The sequence below is a fragment of the Cupressus sempervirens genome, chromosome 10 (assembly GCF_028749045.1).
Source record: "Cupressus sempervirens isolate cs-2001-9-10 chromosome 10, ASM2874904v1, whole genome shotgun sequence".
Lineage (NCBI taxonomy): Eukaryota > Viridiplantae > Streptophyta > Pinopsida > Cupressales > Cupressaceae > Cupressus > Cupressus sempervirens.
In genome coordinates this window covers 60,458,063-60,479,820 of record NC_143127.1, presented here as the reverse complement: position 1 = coordinate 60,479,820, position 21,758 = coordinate 60,458,063, and the positions used below count along the sequence as shown (strand labels likewise).

Genomic DNA, 21,758 nt, shown 5'->3' with positions numbered 1-21,758 from the left:
AAATCCTCAACCTTGGAACTGATTTTGATGATCCATAAATTAATATAACCATAAGTCCTTTTCTCTACTCCCAATTCGCCATCCCGCTATTTTTGGCTCATTTACTTTAATTAGTGATTTTCAATGGCACAAATATTATGTTCATATACTTACTTTTGTTACAACAAAATGCCTCGATCTCCAACTTACAATTGAGGCTTCAATCATTTAAAACCTATAACGTAACTATTCATCAACAAGTTTCATGGTGCCTTCTTTGCAAGGAGAAAGTCCATACATCTTTGTACTCTCTTAACACTCTTCACACACAAATCCTCAATCTTGTAAGAGATTTTAACAATCCATGGGTAGTATAATCCTCTTAACACCCTTCTCATCATTCCAATTCTTTGTCCCACTATTTTTTGGAGCACTTTCTATGATTAGTAATTTTCAATACTACAAATATTGCATGCATATACTTTTCATTCTTTCAACAGAGTCCTCAAAGCCCATCTAACAATGAAAGCTTCTATTATTTTACACCTCGTAGTGAACTCTTGGTTGATAAGGATTGTGATGTGTTCTTTGAGGAGGACAAAATTTGTACCCTTCGTCAACACGGTTTGTGGTGCCTTCTTTGAGAAGAAAAAGTTCATACATCTTCAGAGGTGAATGAATTGCAAGATAGTAGTCTCTTGATTGGTTTGTGTTGGCTTTTTTCCATAAATTGCATAAAAAAGTCTCTTGATTGATTTGTGCTAGCTTTTTTGCATCAATTGCATAGCGAAGAAGAGCCCCACCACCGCTACCTTTGCCTATTAGTCGTGGTGGGCTATAGTTTAACACTTGGATTCATGTTGGACCATCCCCCCCCCCCCCCCCCCTCCAACCTACCTTACATTTATGTTGGGCCATCTATTCCTTATGAACCAAAGATATAGCGTCTTATTTATTGTTGGAGTACAAGGCTCCATGGATGGAAATTTGACATAAACCAGTTTTGGATGCTACTACTAATAGGGTCTCAGTTTCCTCGTGTAATTTGTGTTGCCACAAATATTATGTTCATATACTTTGTATTCTTTCAACGAAGTCCTCAAAGCCCATCTCACAATGAAAGATTCTATTGTTTTACACCTCTTATTAAACTCTTTGTTAATAACCCTATGTCAATAAGGTTTGTGTTGAGAAGAAAAAGTCCATGCATACATCTTTGTAGGTGAATGAATTGCAACATAGCAATCTCTTGCTTGAGTTGTTTTAGCAATTTTTTACATGACTTGCATAGAGAAGAAGTCTCTTGATTGATTTGTGTTAGCTTTTTGCATCAATTGCAAAGTGAAGAAGAGCCCCACCACCCTTGCCTCTGCCTACTAGTCATAGGGAGGTTTTAGTTTAACATTTGGATTCTATAGCTACCTTGCATGCATGTTGGGCCATCTATTCCTTGTGAACCAAAATTATAGTGTCCTATTAATTGTTAAGAGGCAAGGCTCTGCTGATGGATATTTACTCAAACCGCTTTCACAATAGGGTCTCAATTTCCTCTAGCTAAATAACAAGAGGCTTTACTGATGATAAAATAATATCACTTAGGCCCTTTTCCACACTCCCTTTGTTTCATCATTGTTAGTTTACTTTCTTCGATTGGTAATTTTCAATGCCACACATGTTCATACACTCATTTTTTAATTTATAGCAACTAGTCCTTGAACCCCATCTTACAATGAAAGATTCAATGGTGGGAGCCAAGATCTAGTTTGTCTCGCTCTTTTACTTCAACTCCAAGTTTGTTGATAGACTTTATTCAAATAAGCTCACAAGCTACAGTACTATTGATACTGTAGAAGTCTTCCCTATCCTCTGAATTCTTGTCCTTTGCTTTGACTAGGTGTTGGTTTTATCCTAATAATCTTTTTTACTTTATGTCGTTTACCTTTTGAGGCAACAACATTCTTCGCCTCTCTTCTTCCTCAATAGCCTTCAGAGAGCGATATGCAAACTTTGACAACCGAGTCGTAACACTACCAACTGGAAAATAAATAGAAGCTAGTATAACATATCAAATGATCGTAGATGGAAAACAGTGCTTGTCAGTACATGTACAATGAAAATGATGATTTAACGACCATGTAAATACCAAACTCTGGAAATACGGGAGGCATATTTAAATTGCCCACTGGTTATCATAATCCACTTACAACTAATTCCTAGGAACCATACACAGGCCTGCAGATACTAAAAGGCAACACTTGCATGGATTCAATGTGAACAACTAGAGCAGGCATGTGGGAAAATTGGGTAAAAGCAATTACTGATACACTGTAGTACAACAATGCAACTTCACATCAATCCATGATGACAACTTTGTACCATCATATTATGTACCCTAGTCTCAACTCTTAAAAAGAGTAGCATTTTACATTAGTTTACAATCAACCAAAGCTGAGCATTTTAAATCAATATATGGCAGAAAATGGATTTACTGTTACAAGAAATGCAAAAGTTAGTTTGCCAGTTTATATCCCCACATATTTCATCAATGTTTTAGATCTCATATTAACAGTTGTACAAAATAGTGCCAACAGTGTCGGTGCGCAAATTTTGGGATGGGATTGAAGCTCATCATTGAGACTATGCATACGTCAGATCCTCGTGTCTCAAATTTCTACCATTCCCACTTGCATCTTCCCTTCAACTAACCCTAGATGCCAGAGAAAAAATTGACCAGGCATGAAAATGTGACAGCAAATAGTTAAACAAATCCATCTTTGAAATAAAAGCATTTATTCATTTTCTGAAATTCAAAATGGTGTGGAAGGTATTAGTTGTATCTCTTAAAATTTCTGTTTCTTAAGACTTCATTGTCAAAACATAAGTACATTTCAATCGGAGGGAATTAATATCTGGTTGTAATTCTTGGTTGAAGTTTGTTCATGGGTGTTGGCCCCTTCAGAATCTCCCCTTTTCCAGCCTAGGATATAAGATGGAATTCCAATCGCTACACTGCCTTTGAACAAAAAAAAAAATTTGAACCAATCACTTTTCATAGAGCACAATATAAAGATCCAAATGAAATTCGGAACAATCAGCTTTAAGGTCTATATTCAGCAGCTGTTTTTTTGAACTGTATTGGCTAAGAAGCCACATTGCATTGAATACCAAAAAGACTGAATGCAATAAGGATCGATATTAAATTCATTCACAATCATAAATAACAACCAACTTTCGAGACCACATAATCCAAACATCTCCAAAAAATATTTAACAAAACATGGGAAGTGACTTTGAAGTCAAATTGTCTTGGACTATAACGCTTTGGCTTTATGTATAATTGTTTTAAAGCCACTGAACTTGCCAATATAATTAAAATTTATTTGATAAAATGAAAAGAAATAGCGTCTTGACTGCAAAATTAATACACATGTATGCAGGGATGGTTCTAATGAGATCCCTGTTATAAGGAGCAAGCTTAAGTTATTCTCACTTGTTTACTTGTAATATAATACCAGAACAATTGAATATTAGAAACTCAGATTACAATTTCAACAGGAAATAAAAGTCTAGTGAGCCCGGTGGTGTCAATTCACTGCAAATCTTGAAAAGATCTCTTCCTTTTTTCAATTACGCCTGACACAAACAGGAGAACGAGACACCGGCCCCTCGTATCTAACTTCTTTCACTTGCAACTCCTCCGAAATTCTTGCATTAAATCCAGAACAATAAATTCAAGATAAAGTAATTAACAATTCCAATCCCACAAGCACTTCATCCAATTTATGTCCATATACCGAGTGTTGCAAATTCTGTGTGTTGTCAACCTGCAGCAGAGAATTATCCAATACCTTAAGACACCTTTAATCGTCCAGATAATAGTATGATCCTGCATTCTTCTGTTCCCTATCCTTTGTTGAATCCAATTTATTTATACGAGGCCTGTAGTTTGTTGGATCTCGCCTAAATGTAATATCCAGTTGCTGACAAGAAAAAACAAAACCATTGTAACTAATTTAAGTCAAAATTGTGCACTGAAGGGAATGAAATGATTTACATTTGAGTAGGTTAAATTCCACAAATTATTTGTAGTCTGAAAAATAAGAATGCCAAATGAAGATTCAGGCACTTTAAGCAAATCAGATAGGCCTAGAAGTGTTAACTTTAAATGTTGCCTAAAAGAATAAACTTTAAAAGTTTCAAGTGAGGCATTTACCGTAAAAACAAGTTCCTAAAAGAGTGAACTTTAAATGTTTCAAGTGAGGTATTTACCGATAAAAACAAGTTCATTCCTGTCTGCAAACTCTGTGGAGCATTTGCAGTACAATCTACAGAAGCTTGTCCCTCATAAACAATAACCCTGTCTGCCAAATATGTGGCCATGATAAAATCATGCTCAACAACAAAAGCAGTTTTCTTTGCATGAAGAATAAATCTCTTTATAACCTTTGCTGCAACAATACGCTGCTCAGAATCCAAGTATGCACTTGGCTCATCAATTAGATATATGTCTGCAGGCTGCAAAGTAACAGAGAAGCTTGTAAAGATCCAGATGAGCACTTGGTAAATAAATAGTTTCAAACAGCCTTGATTTGCATTTATAACTGTCAACGAAAGACGTAAACTGGATATGGATTGTGCATTGACAAGTGTCAAAAAAAAGACTTGAAATGACCATTTATTTCCTTCATTTTTGTGGGTACTACCGTGAGGTTAGAACCTTTGAAATTTTTCTGTTAACACATTTAAAAAATATTTGAAAGTGATCTCAGATCAGCAATTAAAAAAGATTTTTAAATGAGTTTCCAGACAGATCCAGGATTCCCTTGTGCCATGATATAGGGTAGAGATTGTGAACTGAGCATGGTCAGGCACTGCATTTTGAAAAAGCTATTGTGGCCCATACAAAGCATGTATACAGATTGCATCTGTAATGTTCCACATTCATGGTAATGCATTACTTGCAAGATAATTTGATCACAGGGCCCCTCCATTTTGTAGTACACTGCCTCGACCCCATTTTTCCTAGCTCCTAGTTATATTCACATTCATAGACCTTAATATAGCTTCTCTCATTTGTTTCCAGTTCTATAAATAATTAAACAATCAACTATTACAGACGTGTCTGCAAATTAGATAAAAGTGTTTATTATCCCTCTTCTGATATTTTCCTCTGGGAGTCTTGCTCATGTTCCACTCTTCCAATCAAGTACAGCATTGACTCCTGCAGTCTTTAACTATGGGGATTGAACTATCGGTGAATACAAACACATGAAACTGAATACTGTTATAGAAGACAAATGAAACCAGGACACGAGCAGTTTCCAACTAAAGGCAAACAGGATCCAAATAATCTTTCAGCACAATTAGAGGGAAGTAAAAGTAATCAAGAACTCCCCAACAAAGAAATATCATTTTATAAGAGCAATAGATTGAAAAGGAAAGATACAAAGGCAAGAAGAGCTGCAATATGTGCACACAAGCAGCCAAGGAGATTAATGAAAGAAGCGTAGACTTACAATCCAAAAGCACAGATGTCTCTACAAATAAATAATTGGGCAAAAACCTGCAAGATGAGCAAACAGAACTGAATTTCCATTGAGAGATGGATGAACCCTCTTTATGCTAAAGGTAGCAAATCCTCAAATTGGAATATTCAACATATATTTCAACATTTGCCGAGTGTCAGACACCATCATTGGAATATTCCTCTATAGTGGAAAAAGATATAAATATCACGGATATAACCAGTATAGCACAAATGAAATGTGGAATTACAATTTTGGGAAATGCCATTAATCAATTGTTTATAAACTGAGGTTATGCGGCAGATAATACTCAATGCCACATTTTTAATTAATTGACTGATTTGATCAGGTTGTGTCATGACTGAATGACTACTACTATGAATCACTTTGCAGCACATATACCCTAACTGGATTGTGCTCTCCGGCATTGCCAAAGTATGAGCGTACATTAAGAACACAGCAAAAGCATTTGACCTAATTCATGAGAAGGATAAGAAAGAGCCCTATTAAAAATAGAAGCTAAATGTAACCAGAAATCTCACCAAACATACTCTAAGACATAATGATCACTGTTAGCAGGGCAAATTTTTCACCTTCATTCTAGATTTAAAAATCATTTTTTGCATTTTGATATTTAATTCTTTAATTCTTTATATATTTAACATAGCGTGCAAAGTGATTAATGTTGTAGTATTAAAGATCATTTTCTGCAAATGTAATAACACTGCTATTATTTTTGGTGTTCCAAATGTAGATTTGAAGACTCATAAATATGAGGGGAGACATGTCTCATGAATGGTTAATCATCGTTACTTAACATATTAATAATATAAATAACCACATATATAATATATATTATATTATAATATAATCAATCTGACTGAAGCTACAAACTTAACACTCCCTCTTAGCTAGAGAGGGGTTTTATAGGACACAGTATGCTCTCAAGTATATGAAGAATAATCATCTCAATAAGATATTCCTAGGATGGCATACTTGAAGATATTAACATATATCCATCAACTTAGATGTTATCTTTCAATATAATCCAAAGTATGATTCAAGAAGAAATATCAATCATATGATATTCATCATACTTCTATTCTTTTGGTATGTGCACTAGTATCAAATCCTTGATGCCTACCAAAAGAATATGTTATATCCTAGTAGGATATGAGTTATCTGATTTCCAGCACTCGAGGACAACAACTTAATGAAGTCGATCAGATAACTACTAATCAACATGTCATGAACTCTATCATGACAAGTATCATGATCTCCGACACTCTGGGACAGCAAGTTAATGCAGTCTGATCATGATATGTTCGTTATCATGACTACTAGCACTCCGGGACAGCAACTTAATGTAGTTTGTCATGATAACAAGTCAAGCTATTGATAAGATTGTCACCTTACAATAGCAATCCTCTAAAAAACTATCAATGAAAGATTGCCACCTTTCATGACATAATCCACATATGCAAAATAGCAACCACCATGAACCAAGTCAGAGAGTAGAACAAGAGCTTTCACCTCAACTTCTCTCTCACAGAGAAGAATACATTACAATGAATTTCACTTCGAACTTCTCTCTCATAGAAAAGATGTCATTCACAAAGGATTGCATCTCAAAAATTCTCCCTCTGAACAATGATCCTGGGAAGTCAGGTCCTGTAGTTACTCCCTTAAGAGACTCTCTTCACCCAAGGATGCCTATCAAACTCCCTCTAAATCTGATATTAATCTTTCAACCTTCAAGGGACAAGTTATTACTTCCTTGTGATGTACATAGGAGTAGGCCCATCACAATCATGTAGTCATACACATGCATGTTAGACTTAGCCTAAATATCAATCTTCTGAGCTCCTTGTATAAGGTTGTCTTTGATGAAGTATTGAACTCCTTGATATCAAAAGATACGCATAATCTCAATCATCAAAGATATTCGTTTCTTGAGCCTCACTTTAACCAGCCAGATCTTCAGATGACAAATGAATTCTAGATCACAACTTCTTTCAAGCTACTACCATAAGATTGAGTCTGCACAATATATGGTAGCAAGTGTAAAGTACCAGTCTACTTTTCCTTTAAGATTATCCCTACACATAAAGGAAAAGATCAAGACGAATAGATTTGTGTAGTATGTATAGAATTACAAATAAGAGAGAGGCTACAATAAGTAGATAAATATAATACTCAAAGTTATAAATACTTATCTCCACCAATGAAGGCCCATATGCATCAAATCCGAAACATCCTCCATATAAGCATTTGTGAAACAATGGGAATGGAACATTGGTTATTATTCCCCCTACAATGTAAAATTCCCACTTATTCCATATAGAATTTGCAGTCACCATCTCTCTTAATAACCAAAATGTGGTGAACATTCTTCATATGAATCATCAATCATTGATTTAATGTCTCTCAATTACTTGCAATCAATTTAACTTATGAGTATGCATATATCGAATCCTTCAAATGATTAATCTTTTGACTAACTCAAATTGATTCTCCAAGCCTCCAATCATCATCATTGCATTGCTGTTGCATTTAGGTGATTTATAAAAGATAACTTATGTATGTTAGTCACTGAATATAACGAAATGTGCAGTGAAAAGGCTCTTCTTACAATTTTCTCTAGCAGATGCACCCTACCATAGATAATTTCACAGAGATTACTGAAGTTGTGACTCCCACTCAGCTCTAAGCACTATCCCTTCTTCATAAACGTTGTCACACATGGTGATGCCGATGTCTTCCTCTTCCAAATTCTTTGAGTATATATCCGTTTGAATAGGTAGTCTTTCTGATTTAAAAGAATACTTATTCATAACGCTTAGATAGCACCATTTAGTAATTGCTAGACTATGCATTCCTAAACATAATATTCTTCTTGAGGTAATTTCAGCCTTTAGCATTCGCTTTTATCAATGATTTATGATAATTATATTATCTATGTATCTCTTCATTGAGATTGACCTCTCATAAGTGTTGATCACTGAGTAACTTAATAATAATCATTATCTAACTCATTCATATGATAATCATTGGTGACTATTGATCGTTGTTTATTACACATTGATATCAACTAAAGATGATTACTAATATCGATTCAAACATTATCTTCCAGTGCCTTGGTACATGCCTTAATAGACTAAGATGATGTTTGATTTTTGAAATGTTGGTAATTGATACTTGTCAGATGCTTATCAATGCCTTCTCACAATAGAATTGTTATATAACTATCATTTGCTCAATAGATTCCTTCTTTATGAGATGAATATACTTTAATTTGTCGCAATACCAACCCTATCACAACAGTGAATGGATTGCAATATAGGAGAGTTGAACTTTGATTTAAGCATTCTTATAATCTTTAATTTCTTCTTCCAATAAATTACAAACTCTGGTGAACCTCCTGTGATGTAGGTGCCATGATGGTTCTCTTCTCCACACCTATCATCTGGTATTGACAATCCCTCAAGTAGCTCGAGGATCTTAAGGGGAATAGAGAGCCCATAGATGTCTCGCAGCAACCAGGCAAAGTGCTATTTTAGGTAAGGATGGATGTCATTAAACATCTTTTCAAATGCAAATCCAAGGCAGTTCAAAGTGAATGATGGAGTGCAAATGTGAATCAAAGATGTCAAACTAGAACCCCTGATGTTTGTTCAATTTTCCCAATATTGAGGCTAATAGTTATGCATATCCAGAGACGATATGTGATGTCTACCATGGACCTTGAATTTCAATAATCTCACTGCTAGCTGACTCCACATGTCATCTGCTAAATACTTGTCCAGTGAACATTTTGCCTTGGTGAGTGCACAAATGCTAATGACGTGTCAATTGTTGAGTTCTGCTGCTGCTAGCTAAGGAATATTCATGAAATTCTGTGTCCATGTTGAGAAGATTCGTCTCCAAAAACCATTTAGAATGGGATCACTAAACGCTGATGGAATTCTGTATTCGATAATAATACCCTGGAAATAATAGTTTATGTTCCATTATTTAGATCTCAAGTCAATACAATAATTTATTGCTTGAGATTGATGACTTCAACAGTCGATCAACTGAAAGAATAAAACCATGATAATCTCCTAGAGATATAATATAAAATATGCAATTCAGAAAATAGAGAATGTCTGCTGGGCTATATGAATCATAACGTTGGTACAATCTTTTGAAGACATGCAAAAACACCAGCCGCTACAAGTAATGACAAATTCTTCATTTTCTTGGTATCTGTTAATAATTTAACCGAAAAAATTGATCTGACCATGAACTGACAAGAGCAATATAAAATGGAATCCACAATGCCCAGATGTATATAGTAGCAGCAATTAGTGCCATTCTTTAAGCCAAGAAATATTCCACTCATGAAATTGATATTAGCACATATTATTGATTCCCATTCATTGATTTTATTCTAATCCATTAGAGTATCGAACCTTGTTCTTTATGGCTGCCTAAATATTGAATCAAATTGATGATATTCAATTACATTTCTAGTCTCAAATACTGCAAATCGGCTGCCAATCTAGCGTAACTTCTATTACTCATTTTTAAGTCCTTTGCTTGTCAACTATAAGGGAGTCAGTGTATGGAAAAGCATTTGATTGGATTCTCCTCTGTAATACGATGATTGAATCCCCCATGTTGGAGCATATATAATATTTGCATATTAATCACGCCACTTAGATAGTCAACACTAATATTTAACCATGGTCTTCATTTGATCGATTGAAATGATTTGTCTTTGTTTTACTAACTTTAGACCTGGACGTTTACTCTCTTGGATTCTCCCTATTCGATATATTTATATGAGTTTATGTATCATGATTAAATCTGCAGATGTATATTTACAACTGATGCAATGTCACTCGGGTTCTTTCAGATAAAAATGTAAGGAAGTCTTAGGTATATGTTCATCACTAAACTTCCATATATTCCTGTTCTATATTTGTCTGCAATTGCTCTCCTCTGACCAAGATATGTTAAGTCTGAAAGTACTGCCCATACTGGTATTTCTCCTGCATTTCACTCCACGCTGGTATTGTCCTTCCCTTCCTAAGCTCTTGTTAAAACTTGGAGCACTTGCATTCTGCATTTTTCCTGCATAGATTGCTTTCATCTTATCTATTTATTTTATTACATATGCATTTGCAAGAATTTATTTTCTTGAGGAGAGATTATTTTAAATACAAATTTAAACTTGAGGGAGTTGTACCTTTCAATTCAGAGGAAAGTTATTAATTCCATAATAATCAATCCAACTGTAGTGTTGCTTGTTCTTCTTTTTGGGCATTTGGAGTTGTTCTGTGCATTTATCTTTAAAGAACAATTTTGTTTACTAACAGATTTTTGACGACTCTGCTACGTAAAAGGCAAGAAGATCGATGTTTTCTTGTTTATATTCGTGTCTTTTCTGGAAATAAGTCTGGCGACTCTAAGTATTTGAAGATTTAAAAATAATGGTTCATGACAACCCAGAAAATGAATCAGTTCAAGAGGTCTCCACCAACTCTTGTACAAATAATGGCTACAGATGACTAGATACGTCATCTATTTTGCTATGCTTGTAAAGAAAGCATAAGCGAAGCCGAAAGGAGAAATTTGAATCTTTGTGAAGACCATCAATCTGCATGGTTGTTGAAGTGTGTTATTTTGTGGTGACTAATCAAGAAAGTATTGTACATACTTCATAATTCTTTGGGGCTCGAGATTTTGGGCCGACATGTAATTATTAATTATAACCTTAAAGCGGTCAAAATACTTGTATAAAAGGGTTAGGGATTTTTCATTGTGTGTGTTGCAAAAATTGCTTCTTGCGGCAGTATTGAGCTATAAGGGATTACGGATTGTAATCAAGTTGTAATCATTGGATCGTAATAATACTGGATTGTTGTTTGGTGGATGTAGCCTAGGGTTTGGGTGAACCACGTTAAATCTTGGTATCTTGTGTTCTCTTCTGTGCGATCTATTAGTTTCTAATATTGTTTATATTTGCATGTAATTGTTATTTATGTCAGTGGTTTAAGCCTAACAAGTGGTATCAGAGCGAGGTGGGTTTTTGCAGTTATCCTCTGCAAGAAAGTCTCACGGTTGAGTGGGAGTCTCACGGGGTAGTGGGAGGGATGGCAAACGAGGGTAAGTTGAGGGTTGACAAGTTTAATGGGCAAAACTTTCAGTTATGGAAGATGCAAATGGAGGACTATCTCTATCAGAAAGATTTATGGAAGTTGTTGGAAGGAAAAACTAAGTACCAAGGAACTATGACAAATGAGGACTGGGAGATTTTAGACAGGAAAGCACTTGGAAGTATTCGGTTATGCTTGGCACCATCGATGACATTTAGCATTACAAAAGCGAAGACGACGAAAGAGTTGATGGAAACTCTAGCGAAATTGTATGGAAAGCACTCTGCTTCAAATAAGGTATTTCTCATGAAGCGTTTATTTAATATGAAAATGGCAGAAGGTGGATCTGTTGCAGATCATTTAAATGAGTTTAATACTATTACTAGTCAGTTATCTTCTGTGGGTATTAATTTTGATGAAGAAATTAGGGCTCTTTTGATTTTGTGTTATTTGCCTGAAAGTTGGAATGGCTTGGTAATGGCTATGAATAATTTTGTTTCTAGATCTAATACCCTCAAATATGATGATGTGATCGGTCTTATTTTGAGTGAGGAAACTCGTAGGAAAACCTCAAATGGATATACATCAAGAAGTGCTTTGAACACACAAAGCAGAGGCAGAACGACTGAGGAAATAATTTCGAAAATCGTGAGAAATCAAGAGGAAAGTCAAAGGGGGAGAGGTCTCAATCTAGATGACCGAGAGATTGTTGGTACTGTGGGAAACTAGGGCATAAGAAGAAATATTGTTGGACTTGAAAAAACAATGAAGGAGATAAACCAGAAGGGAACAAGGAGGCAAATATGGTAAGTAACAAATTCGATGAGGATGCTTTGCTTCTGTCTTTAAAAAATGTTGATGATTCATGGGTTTTAGATTCTGGTGCTTCATTTCATGCTACACCTCATAGTGGTTATTTTATTGATTATGTCTAAGGGGATTTTTGGACTTTTTTATTTGGAGAATAATGAACCTTGTCAAATTGTTAGAAAAGGAAAAGTTAAGATTAAGTTGCAGAATGGAAATCATTGGCTACTACATGAGGTAAGACATGTTCCAAGGCTGAGTAGGAATTTAATTTCAGCAGGGCAACTCAATGATGAGGGTTGTTTAGTTACTTTTAATGATAAAAATTGGAAGGTTTCAAAAGGCTCCCTTGTAGTAGCAAAAGGTGTGAAAGTAGGCACCTTATATCTTTGTATAGGTCATATTGTTCCTTCTACTTTGATTGTTTCAGAGAAAAATGAGTGTTCAAAAATAGTTGAGCAGGGAGAACAAACAAATGTTGTAAATTTTGATACAGCGCTATGGCACAACAGACTTGGACACATAAGTGAGAAAGGTATGGAAGTACTTCATTCAAAGAAAGTTTTACTAGATTTGAAATGTGTTAATATGGATTTCTTTTAAAGTTGTGCGTATGGAAAACAAAAGAGAGTGAGTTTGTGAAGACTAGGAAGGAAAAGAAAAGTGAGAGATTAGAGCTTGTGCATACAGATGTATGGGGACCAGCTCAAGTATCTTCCCTTGGTGGCTCTCGTTATTATGTTACATTCATTGATGATGCAACTAGAAAAGTATGGGTTTATTTCCTTAGACAAAAATTTGATGTATTTCAAACTTTTAAGAAATGGAAATGCTTGGTTGAAAATAAGACTGGTAGGAAATTAAAATATCTCAAATTTGATAATGGTGGTGAGTATTGCAGTTATGAATTTGAAGATTATTGCTCCACTAATGGTATTCGTAGACAGAAAACTGTTCCAAGGACTCCACAGGAAAACGAAGTGGCTGAATGCATGAACTGGACTATAATGGAGCGTGCAAGAAGCATGAGATTGCATGCAGGGTTGCCCTTAAACATGTGAGCGGAGGCTATCAATACTACTGTATATTTGACTAATAGAGGTCCCTCTACTCCTTTGAGTTGTGGTATTCCAAAGGAAGCATGGACTGATAAGAAAGTGAGTTATTCTTTTCTCAAAACCTTCAATTGTGAAGCATTTTCTTATATAGATTCTGAAAATAGAACCAAAGCGGAAGCTAACTCAAAGAAATGTGTATTTGTTGGATATGGCAGTGATGAATTTGGTTAAAGGATTTGGGATTTTGAAAATCATAAATTTGTAAGAAGCAAGGATGTCATATTCAATGATAAAGTGTTGTACAAAGCTCTGTTACAACAACATAAGAAGAAAGAAGATGATTATGTAGTGTTGGATGATACTCCAAAAGATGATGTTCCAGCAATTCCTCATGATGTGTAACAATCACAAGAACAAATATCACACACCCCAGTGAATGTTAGACGGTCAACAAGGCTGCGTAGACCTCCAGAAAGATTTTCTCCTTCTTTGTATTCTATTTTACTTACTGATGTTGGTGAGCATGAATGTTATGATGAAGTTGTGCAGGTGGATACTAAGATTCAATGGGAGTCTACAATGAAAGATGAAATAAACTCTTTGTTGAAAAATAAGTCTTGGGATTTATGCAAGTTGCCTACAAGTAAAAGGGATTTATAGAATAAGTGGGTTTACAGGTTGAAAGAAGAGGATGGAGGTAAGAAAAGATTTAAAAGCAAGTTAGTTGTAAAATGATTTGCACGGAAAAAAGGCATTGATTTTTATGAGATATTCTCTCTTATTGTTAAAACGACTTCTATTCGTACTATTTTAAGTATTGTGGCTATTGAAAATTTGCATTTGGAGCAACTTGATGTTAAAATAGTCTTTCTTCATGGTGATTTGGATGAAGAGATCTATATGGCACAACCACATGGATTTGAGGTCAAAGGTAAGGAGAACTTAGTGTGCAAATTGAAAAAAAAGTTTATATGGCTTGAAGCAAGCACCTCCGCAATGGTATCTGAAATTTGACAATTTTATGCACGAACATGGATATAGTAGGTGTCATTCAGATCATTGTGTTTATTTTAAGAGGTTGGATAGTGACAGCTACATTATTTTATATTTATATGTTGATGATATGCTTGTAGTTGGGTCTAACATGGATCACAATAAGCAGTTAAAAGAATAGTTAGCACATTCATTTGCTATGAAGGATTTGGGGGCAGCAAAACAAATCTTTGGCATGAATATTTGTAGAGATAAGAAAAACAGGAAATTGACATTATCTTAGACTGATTATATTGCAAAGGTGTTACAATGTTTCTCTATGGAGAATGTTAAAGCTGTCAACACACCTTTACCTGGTCATTTGAAGTTGACTAAGGAGATATGTCCCAAGAAACAAGAGGATAAGATGTCTAAGGTACCTTATGCTTCAGCTGTAGGAAGCTTGATGTATGCTATAGTGTGTACAAGGCCAGATATTGCACATGCAGTGGGAGTCATTAGTAGGTATATGATTCATCCAGGGCTTGAGCATTGGAATGTTGTTAAATGGATTCTTAAATATTTGAGAGGTACATTCAGTAAGTGTTTACATTTTGGGGGCTCTACTACTAATTTATAGGGATATGTTGACTCAGATTTCACAAGGGATATTGAAACCAGGCGGAATACTACAGGTTATGTATTTACCGTTGGTAGGGCAACAATGAGCTAAGTTTTCAAATTACAAAAAGTTAATGCTTTATCCACTATAGAGGCAGAGTATGTTGCTGCTACAGAGGCAGCCAAGTGGATGATATGGCTTCAGTTCTTTCTAAAGGAATTAGGACACCCTCAGAAGGATAATTATTTGTTTACAAATAGTTAGAGTGGCATTCATCTTGCAAAGGATTCAGCTCTACATTCAAAGACAAAACACATTCAGTTGCGATACCATTTCATTCAGTCAGTTTTGGATGATAGACAATTAAAGTTGGACAAGATACATACAGATGACAATCCAACAGATATGTTTACAGAGGTAGTGACAAGGAAGAAGTTGAACTCCTCTTCAACTTCGGTTGGTCTTCTAGACTGAGCAAAATAAAAGAACAGCAGAGTCCAGGGTGGTTTGCTCCAGTGGGAGTCTCATGGAGTAGTGGCATAGCTACAAGATTAGTCTTCAAGTGGGAGATTGTTGTCTAGTGTGGAGCCTGATCAGTCCCCAAGTGGGAGATTGTTAGTTTGTGGTGACTGATCAAGGAAGTACTGTACATACTTCATCGGCCCTAGTTTATCGGGATTCTGGACTGACATGTAATTATTAATTATAACCCTAAAACAGTAAAAATACTTGTATAAAAGAGCTTAGAGTTAGGGGTTTTTCATTTTGTGTTGCAAGAATCACTTCTTGCAGCGGTATTGAGCTGTAAGAGATTACGAATTGTAATCAGGTTATAATCATTGGATCGTAATAATATTGGTTATTGTTTGGTGGACGTAGCCCAAGGTTTGGGTGAACCACGTTAAATCTTGGTGTCTTGTGTTCTCTTCTGTGCGACCTATTAGTTTCAAATATTGTTTATATTTGCATATAATTGTTATTTGTCTATGGTTTAAGCCTAACAGTGTGTGCATCAAGGATATTATGTACTGAAAGATCTTGAGCATGAGAAATATCAGATTGTGACACAAAATTTGCACAAGGCTGAAAATAAAAGATTTGAGATTCCTTTGGTATGCATGCAAACAGATGAGGCAGAACAACTATTCATTACACCCATGAAAGAAAACAACAGATGAAAATAAAAATGTCTTTGTCCCTGACGGTTTCTTGAAAGGGTCATAGGATGATTTTTGTGTGGAATTGTAGATGCAAATGGCAATATCACCGAAGTCGGGGTAGATGTATTTACTTGCAAATTTGGAGAATCAAATTAAGATATGAACGTTGATGTGTTTGAACCTTCCTTTCTTGCTACACTAGAAACTTTTGTTTTTTATATTAAAGAAAAAGAGAGAAGCTTGGAGAAAGTTTGTGATGAGTCTCTTAAAATTTGCAAATCCTAGTTCAGAAATAGAAAGTTTCATTTTTAATGATCAAGATAAAGGAAAGGTTAGAAATTTGATGGTCATAGAAGCATGTGATCAGGTAGAGTGTTGAGTGTTAAAGACCAAGCAGTCACCTTTCAAATATCTTGAGCAAGAAAATGAAGAAGATAGGTTACCCATAAAAGGTAAAATGCTCTTATACTTCTGAAAATGGTTTTTATAAGAAATCTTTTAAGGAAGGTGACAACCTTATTTGTGTAAAAGGAGAAGAAATCCCAGCAATCAAATCTGATTCCATGCTGGAAGAATGTAACTTACATCGATCACAGCAAGCCATTGCGTGTGAAAAGACGGGTGCATTATGTGTTCCTAAAGAAGAGGATCTAGCCTTTGATTACTCTACTCTATATTCCAGGGCTACAATTTTTGTTGAACAATGTCACTTTGCAGAAGTCATGCATGAAGCTGAAATTGATTCAGAGGTTTATGATGAAGAATGGCTATATGGGCAATGAATATATTTTTAAAAACTTTTGCAGGCAACCAGTCTAAAATATGAAAGCCCAAGCAGTCACCAGAGCGTTGATGTTCTTGGCTGTACTTCATGTCCATAATATGTTGCTAAGAAGTGGATCATATTTTCCCAATCTGTCAATGGTTTTGCGTAAAACCTCTAATGCTTTCTCATGGTAAGGTGTTTTACCCCTATTAATAACCGTAAATGAAATTTTGGTTTGCTTACTTTTTGGTGCGTGTGCCCAGTGTTGGTTCCGAAAACCACAGATTGGAAATCCAAGAGCTTTGTCAATTCTCCGACAGGATTCCACAATCAGTTCTGGCCAACAAACGGGAATACTTCTTGATTCCCTTGCACTCCAGGCTCCACTACACCTAGGTGGCTAAACCTTCACTTACAAACCAATCACCTAGTTCAAAGCCTTTATATAGCAAATTTTAAGTCTTGCGAGTTATAAGTTGGCAAATCTTTAAAACTTGTTCAAAGTGAAATTTGTATGAATGCTTTGATATTTGTTTTTGAAATGAACGTTATTTGAATGGAAGGAATAATTTTTATGAATTATGGATATGAGGGAATATTGAGCTTCAAGACTTCAGACATTAACCCATTTTCTTACCATAAAATGCAGCGCAGTCTCTTATTCCACCTTGGGCAAATAGAGTCAGACTTCTTCAGATCTTTATGTACAACCCTAAAAGACAGTATTTATACCATCCGCTACTTTATAGGCTAAAACTTCAATTGGCAACACAAATCCTAGTCTAATTGAATTTCATTTCTTTGGAAAACCAATTAGACAAAACTCCCATAGGCAACATTTCATATGCAAATTTTGATGATTGAAGATATTGTATTGAAATCAAACTTCTTCACCGTTAGCAGCAATTGATTTAAAATCAATAATCACAGAGGACAAATCTGAACAAAATATTTGAACTTCAATTTTCATGACGAATAAGCAAAGCAGGGCTCATGCATTAAATTTATAAAATGAGTACAAATGGTCTTTACTTATTTAAAACAATCAACATATCCAAATAACAAATAATATTTGTATTCCTCTATTTTATAATATCTCCTTCACTACTCCTTTTTCTATAATTTTCTGACTTAACTTTTTTCCGAATGTCTTCTTGTTTTTTTGTTCTCAATTATTTACATTCCTTTTATATCTCACATGTAGCTTTACATAAAAGGCCATGACCCCTCGAATTGACACATCTGACCACGGGTAACATATCTTCCAAGTGTAATCAACGTTATTTGCAGAAACTACCACCAATTTAGTTGATGGTTTGCTTAATGATAATTGCATTTCTTCATATTTTATTTTCTTTTGCAATGTTAAGTATTTTGGAATTTATTCGCTCCCGGTGGGCTCTTTGCACAACATAAAAATGCCTTATATTTGCACATCCCTATCCTTTTAATGTGCTCTGTATATTTGGCGTCAAGTAGTCTGTATACTCATGACATGATGTAAAATATATTTGAAACATCATTGCTTCCTGCAAATAGTTTTATTGGCAACATTCCTTGCATCTTTCTTTTAGAATCTTTTGTATGACACAAGCCTTTACAAACATCATTAAATGAACATTGTCGGTTTAGGCTATTATAATGTTTCGCATGGCTTCCTGAAGATATCCACCGTTGAGTAGATTGTATCCAATATTTATTCAAAATTAGGTTTCTTCAATTAAGAGTTTGCAATGCTTCTTTGTATATGCATGGGAAACAAGCTCCATAAAATTGTAGCCGTTTGGATGGATTATCGAATGATAATGAAACACTGAGTAAGCGTTATAACAACGGCTCGAGCTTCATCGGGTGAATATGATGAGGTAATTTACCAATTGATAAGGTGACCCTTAGTTCAAATCTTCCAATAAAATGATGGTCGATGAATAGTGAGGACAAATTTATTGCATTGTTAATCACTCCCCTAAATAATTTTGTTCATTCTTTTGTTATCACAAAGCCCTCTAATTTCCTGAAGGTACCACAACATTAATCTACAGCTCATTATCCCAGTCGTTCATGCCTAATGAATTGTTATTCAACATTATTCATGCTTAGAAGCCATAAATAGTGTTCGCAGCATATCATTATTGAAATTTATCACCTATATTTATTAATCCTTCATCGTTGCTCTGTGCTTTTCTAATTTCTTTGTGAGTCCATAGTTGCTATTGTCTAATGTTGCCTTTGACACTTCCATAGCATCGCAAACAGTCTTTTCTGTAGGAGTTTGATCTAAGGAAAACCTCTTGGGGGCTGGTTGAAAGGCATCAATAGGAACTGGTGCCCACTTGTTTTACATCTCTCCCTACAACACTAAGATAAGTGACGGAACCATATCCATTTAAATTGAAGTTTATTAAAAAATTCAAATCAGTCTTCGACTTCTCTTGACAATCCCTTTGCATACTTCACAACTCCTATTATCAATGCCATCTCTGCATCATTGGCTCTGAGATTGCTTCATCCTGCGCACATGTTTTATCCAATTCATTTCCCGGCGGCATACATCACATCTTTCTTTACTTTTGGAAATTATTTGACTTGAAGCAATTTATTCTTTTACTGCATTTATGTGATACTGAAGGTGAGTCTTCACCGCAGTCTCTTCATGATCACATTCAATCTATTCATATGTCTGAACTGCGACATGCGTTTGACGGCATGACTGTCTTACCCAGTGTCTTCTTTCTACAATACGTTCTCCTTTTATATTGTCGGGTTCTTCCCAAAAACATATCAAACTGTATATGAATAATCACTGCATAAGCATCTGTGTTGATTTGCGTGTCAGTGGTATCTGCTCGCTATCATTACCACTTTCTGCTTGCATTGTCTTGGTCTTCCAAATTGAATTCATTTTAAGTGTATGCTGCTTTTACCTTATCAGAAATTTTTCACTATGCAATATAATCTCCTGTTTAGTTGCTGGGTGCATATACGTGGCTCTACACATGCAAACTGATACGAATTTGTATACTTTTTTGTTTATTATTATCTTCAATATATACACTGATGCCTCATAGGAAGAGGTGCATTATTAAAAATGTTCATCTGCTTCTGATTACATATTCGCTGGTTGTCTGTGATGTGAGAGCGTACTATTCTGTTGATCAATAAAACACAGTTGCATCTTGTGTTGCAAAATTAGTTGTGGAAATGAGCTTTTCTGTAACTGCTGTTGTAAATTCTGAGCCTGTTGCTGAAGGATATGATGTTGCTGTAGCTATTGCCTAGTAAACATCTGATTGCACCCCCAGTACAGAAGAATCAGATCTCTGTTGCATGCAAGGATTCACACTCATTCCTGGGAAATTTAATGCCTGAAGAGTATGCTCTCCATTATCTCCTCGTATCCACATAACAGGTGTATTCATGCTACCATCGTCTCCCTTTATACATAGTGAATGCCTCTTTGAATGTGCTTGGATTAGATGCTTATGATAGCATATTGCCAATTGCTCACTCTATCAGCAAATATGTAAGGTAAAATATAAGATTAATCATATAATTAAGGATTAGATAGGATTAGATAGGATTCTAAAATGGAGACCCTAAATTTTGCAAAATTTAGGGCTCCATCACCCAGTGGCCCCTCTGCTCTCTGCAAGTTACTCCCAGTATTATGTCTCTTCATGGCTCTATGCCCAATGGACAAAGCATTGATCCACTTTCTGAGTTCTGGGTTTCCCTTTATTCAGAGCCTATGTTTACCCTTAAGGTTGAAACCATTTCCACTTCTAAATTTGGCTTTGATTTCCAAAGATTTGCATGATCAAAGTTTCCAACCATTCTAAAGCCCAACTACTCCTCTTTCCAATAAGCAAATCTGATAGGGTCCAATCCCCTATGCCCAAGACATACCATTTAAGCAAATTCCCGATCTTGAATAGACCAGCTTGACCATTCTGAAGGTTTTTTTTTAATCATCCAATGGACGAGCATAAACTTACATCTCTTGAAGGTTCTGCTAGGATTACTTCCAGTGTGATCTCAGCCTGTGTTGAAGTTTGTATAGGCGGGTTTGTACAAGTTGAAGCAGGAGTTGAGTTTGGTGATCACATTTGCATATATTTGCAAACTTTCCTGATTATGTGAATGAGATAGACTCCAGAAATAGAATGTGGTTCTGTAAATACAGATTCCATATTGTTCAGAGGTTTCAATTGATGTTTTTATAGAGCCCCAAGAATTCAATGCCCATATAAAATTTATCATCTGAGAGAGAACTTTTCCATGGAGAACAAATCTTATCATCCTGTGAATGGTGGCGAACTCCACAGTCATCTCAGGAGAAAGTGTATAATTTGTTTTGGGTTCAGTAATATCGGGTGATGACAGAAGTTCAAAGCTGACCACCGAACCAGACAAGAAGTTTTAAAATTTCCAGACCAAGCTACCAGCCAATTATGAAGGATGTCGGCATCTCCAAAGAGCTCTCCAAAAGTCCTTCGCATGAAAGCATAACCAGTATCGAGCTGCATACTTGTAGGTGGTTTACAATGAAGAAAGGCCACGTTGAACTACAGTCGAGTCAGTTTTACATTTATCAAAATGAGGTCCACCTGGAAGGTCCTCGGTGATAGCTCAAGGCCCCCAAAATCAATCACAGGCCTGACAATCTTAGTGAGAGCAGTACAAACCTCCTTGAAATTCATGATTCGGACTGTTGGTACTCCCGGGA

General features: G+C 35.5%; 1 protein-coding gene across 1 annotated transcript in view; it reads right to left on the bottom strand.

Moving 5' to 3' along the window:
* Window positions 1-3,336: 3,336 nt before the first annotated feature.
* Window positions 3,337-21,758, bottom strand: part of LOC149532558 (ABC transporter E family member 2) — a 75,939-nt gene continuing 57,517 nt past the window's right edge. Inside the window, exons 11-13 of the mRNA XM_089807419.1 lie at window positions 4,249-4,494; window positions 3,828-3,959; window positions 3,337-3,684 (exon numbers count right to left, since the gene is read on the bottom strand). Coding sequence (XP_089663545.1) covers window positions 3,840-3,959; window positions 4,249-4,494 — 366 coding nt within the window. The 3' untranslated portion in view covers window positions 3,337-3,684; window positions 3,828-3,839. The remainder of the gene's footprint in view (window positions 3,685-3,827; window positions 3,960-4,248; window positions 4,495-21,758) is intronic.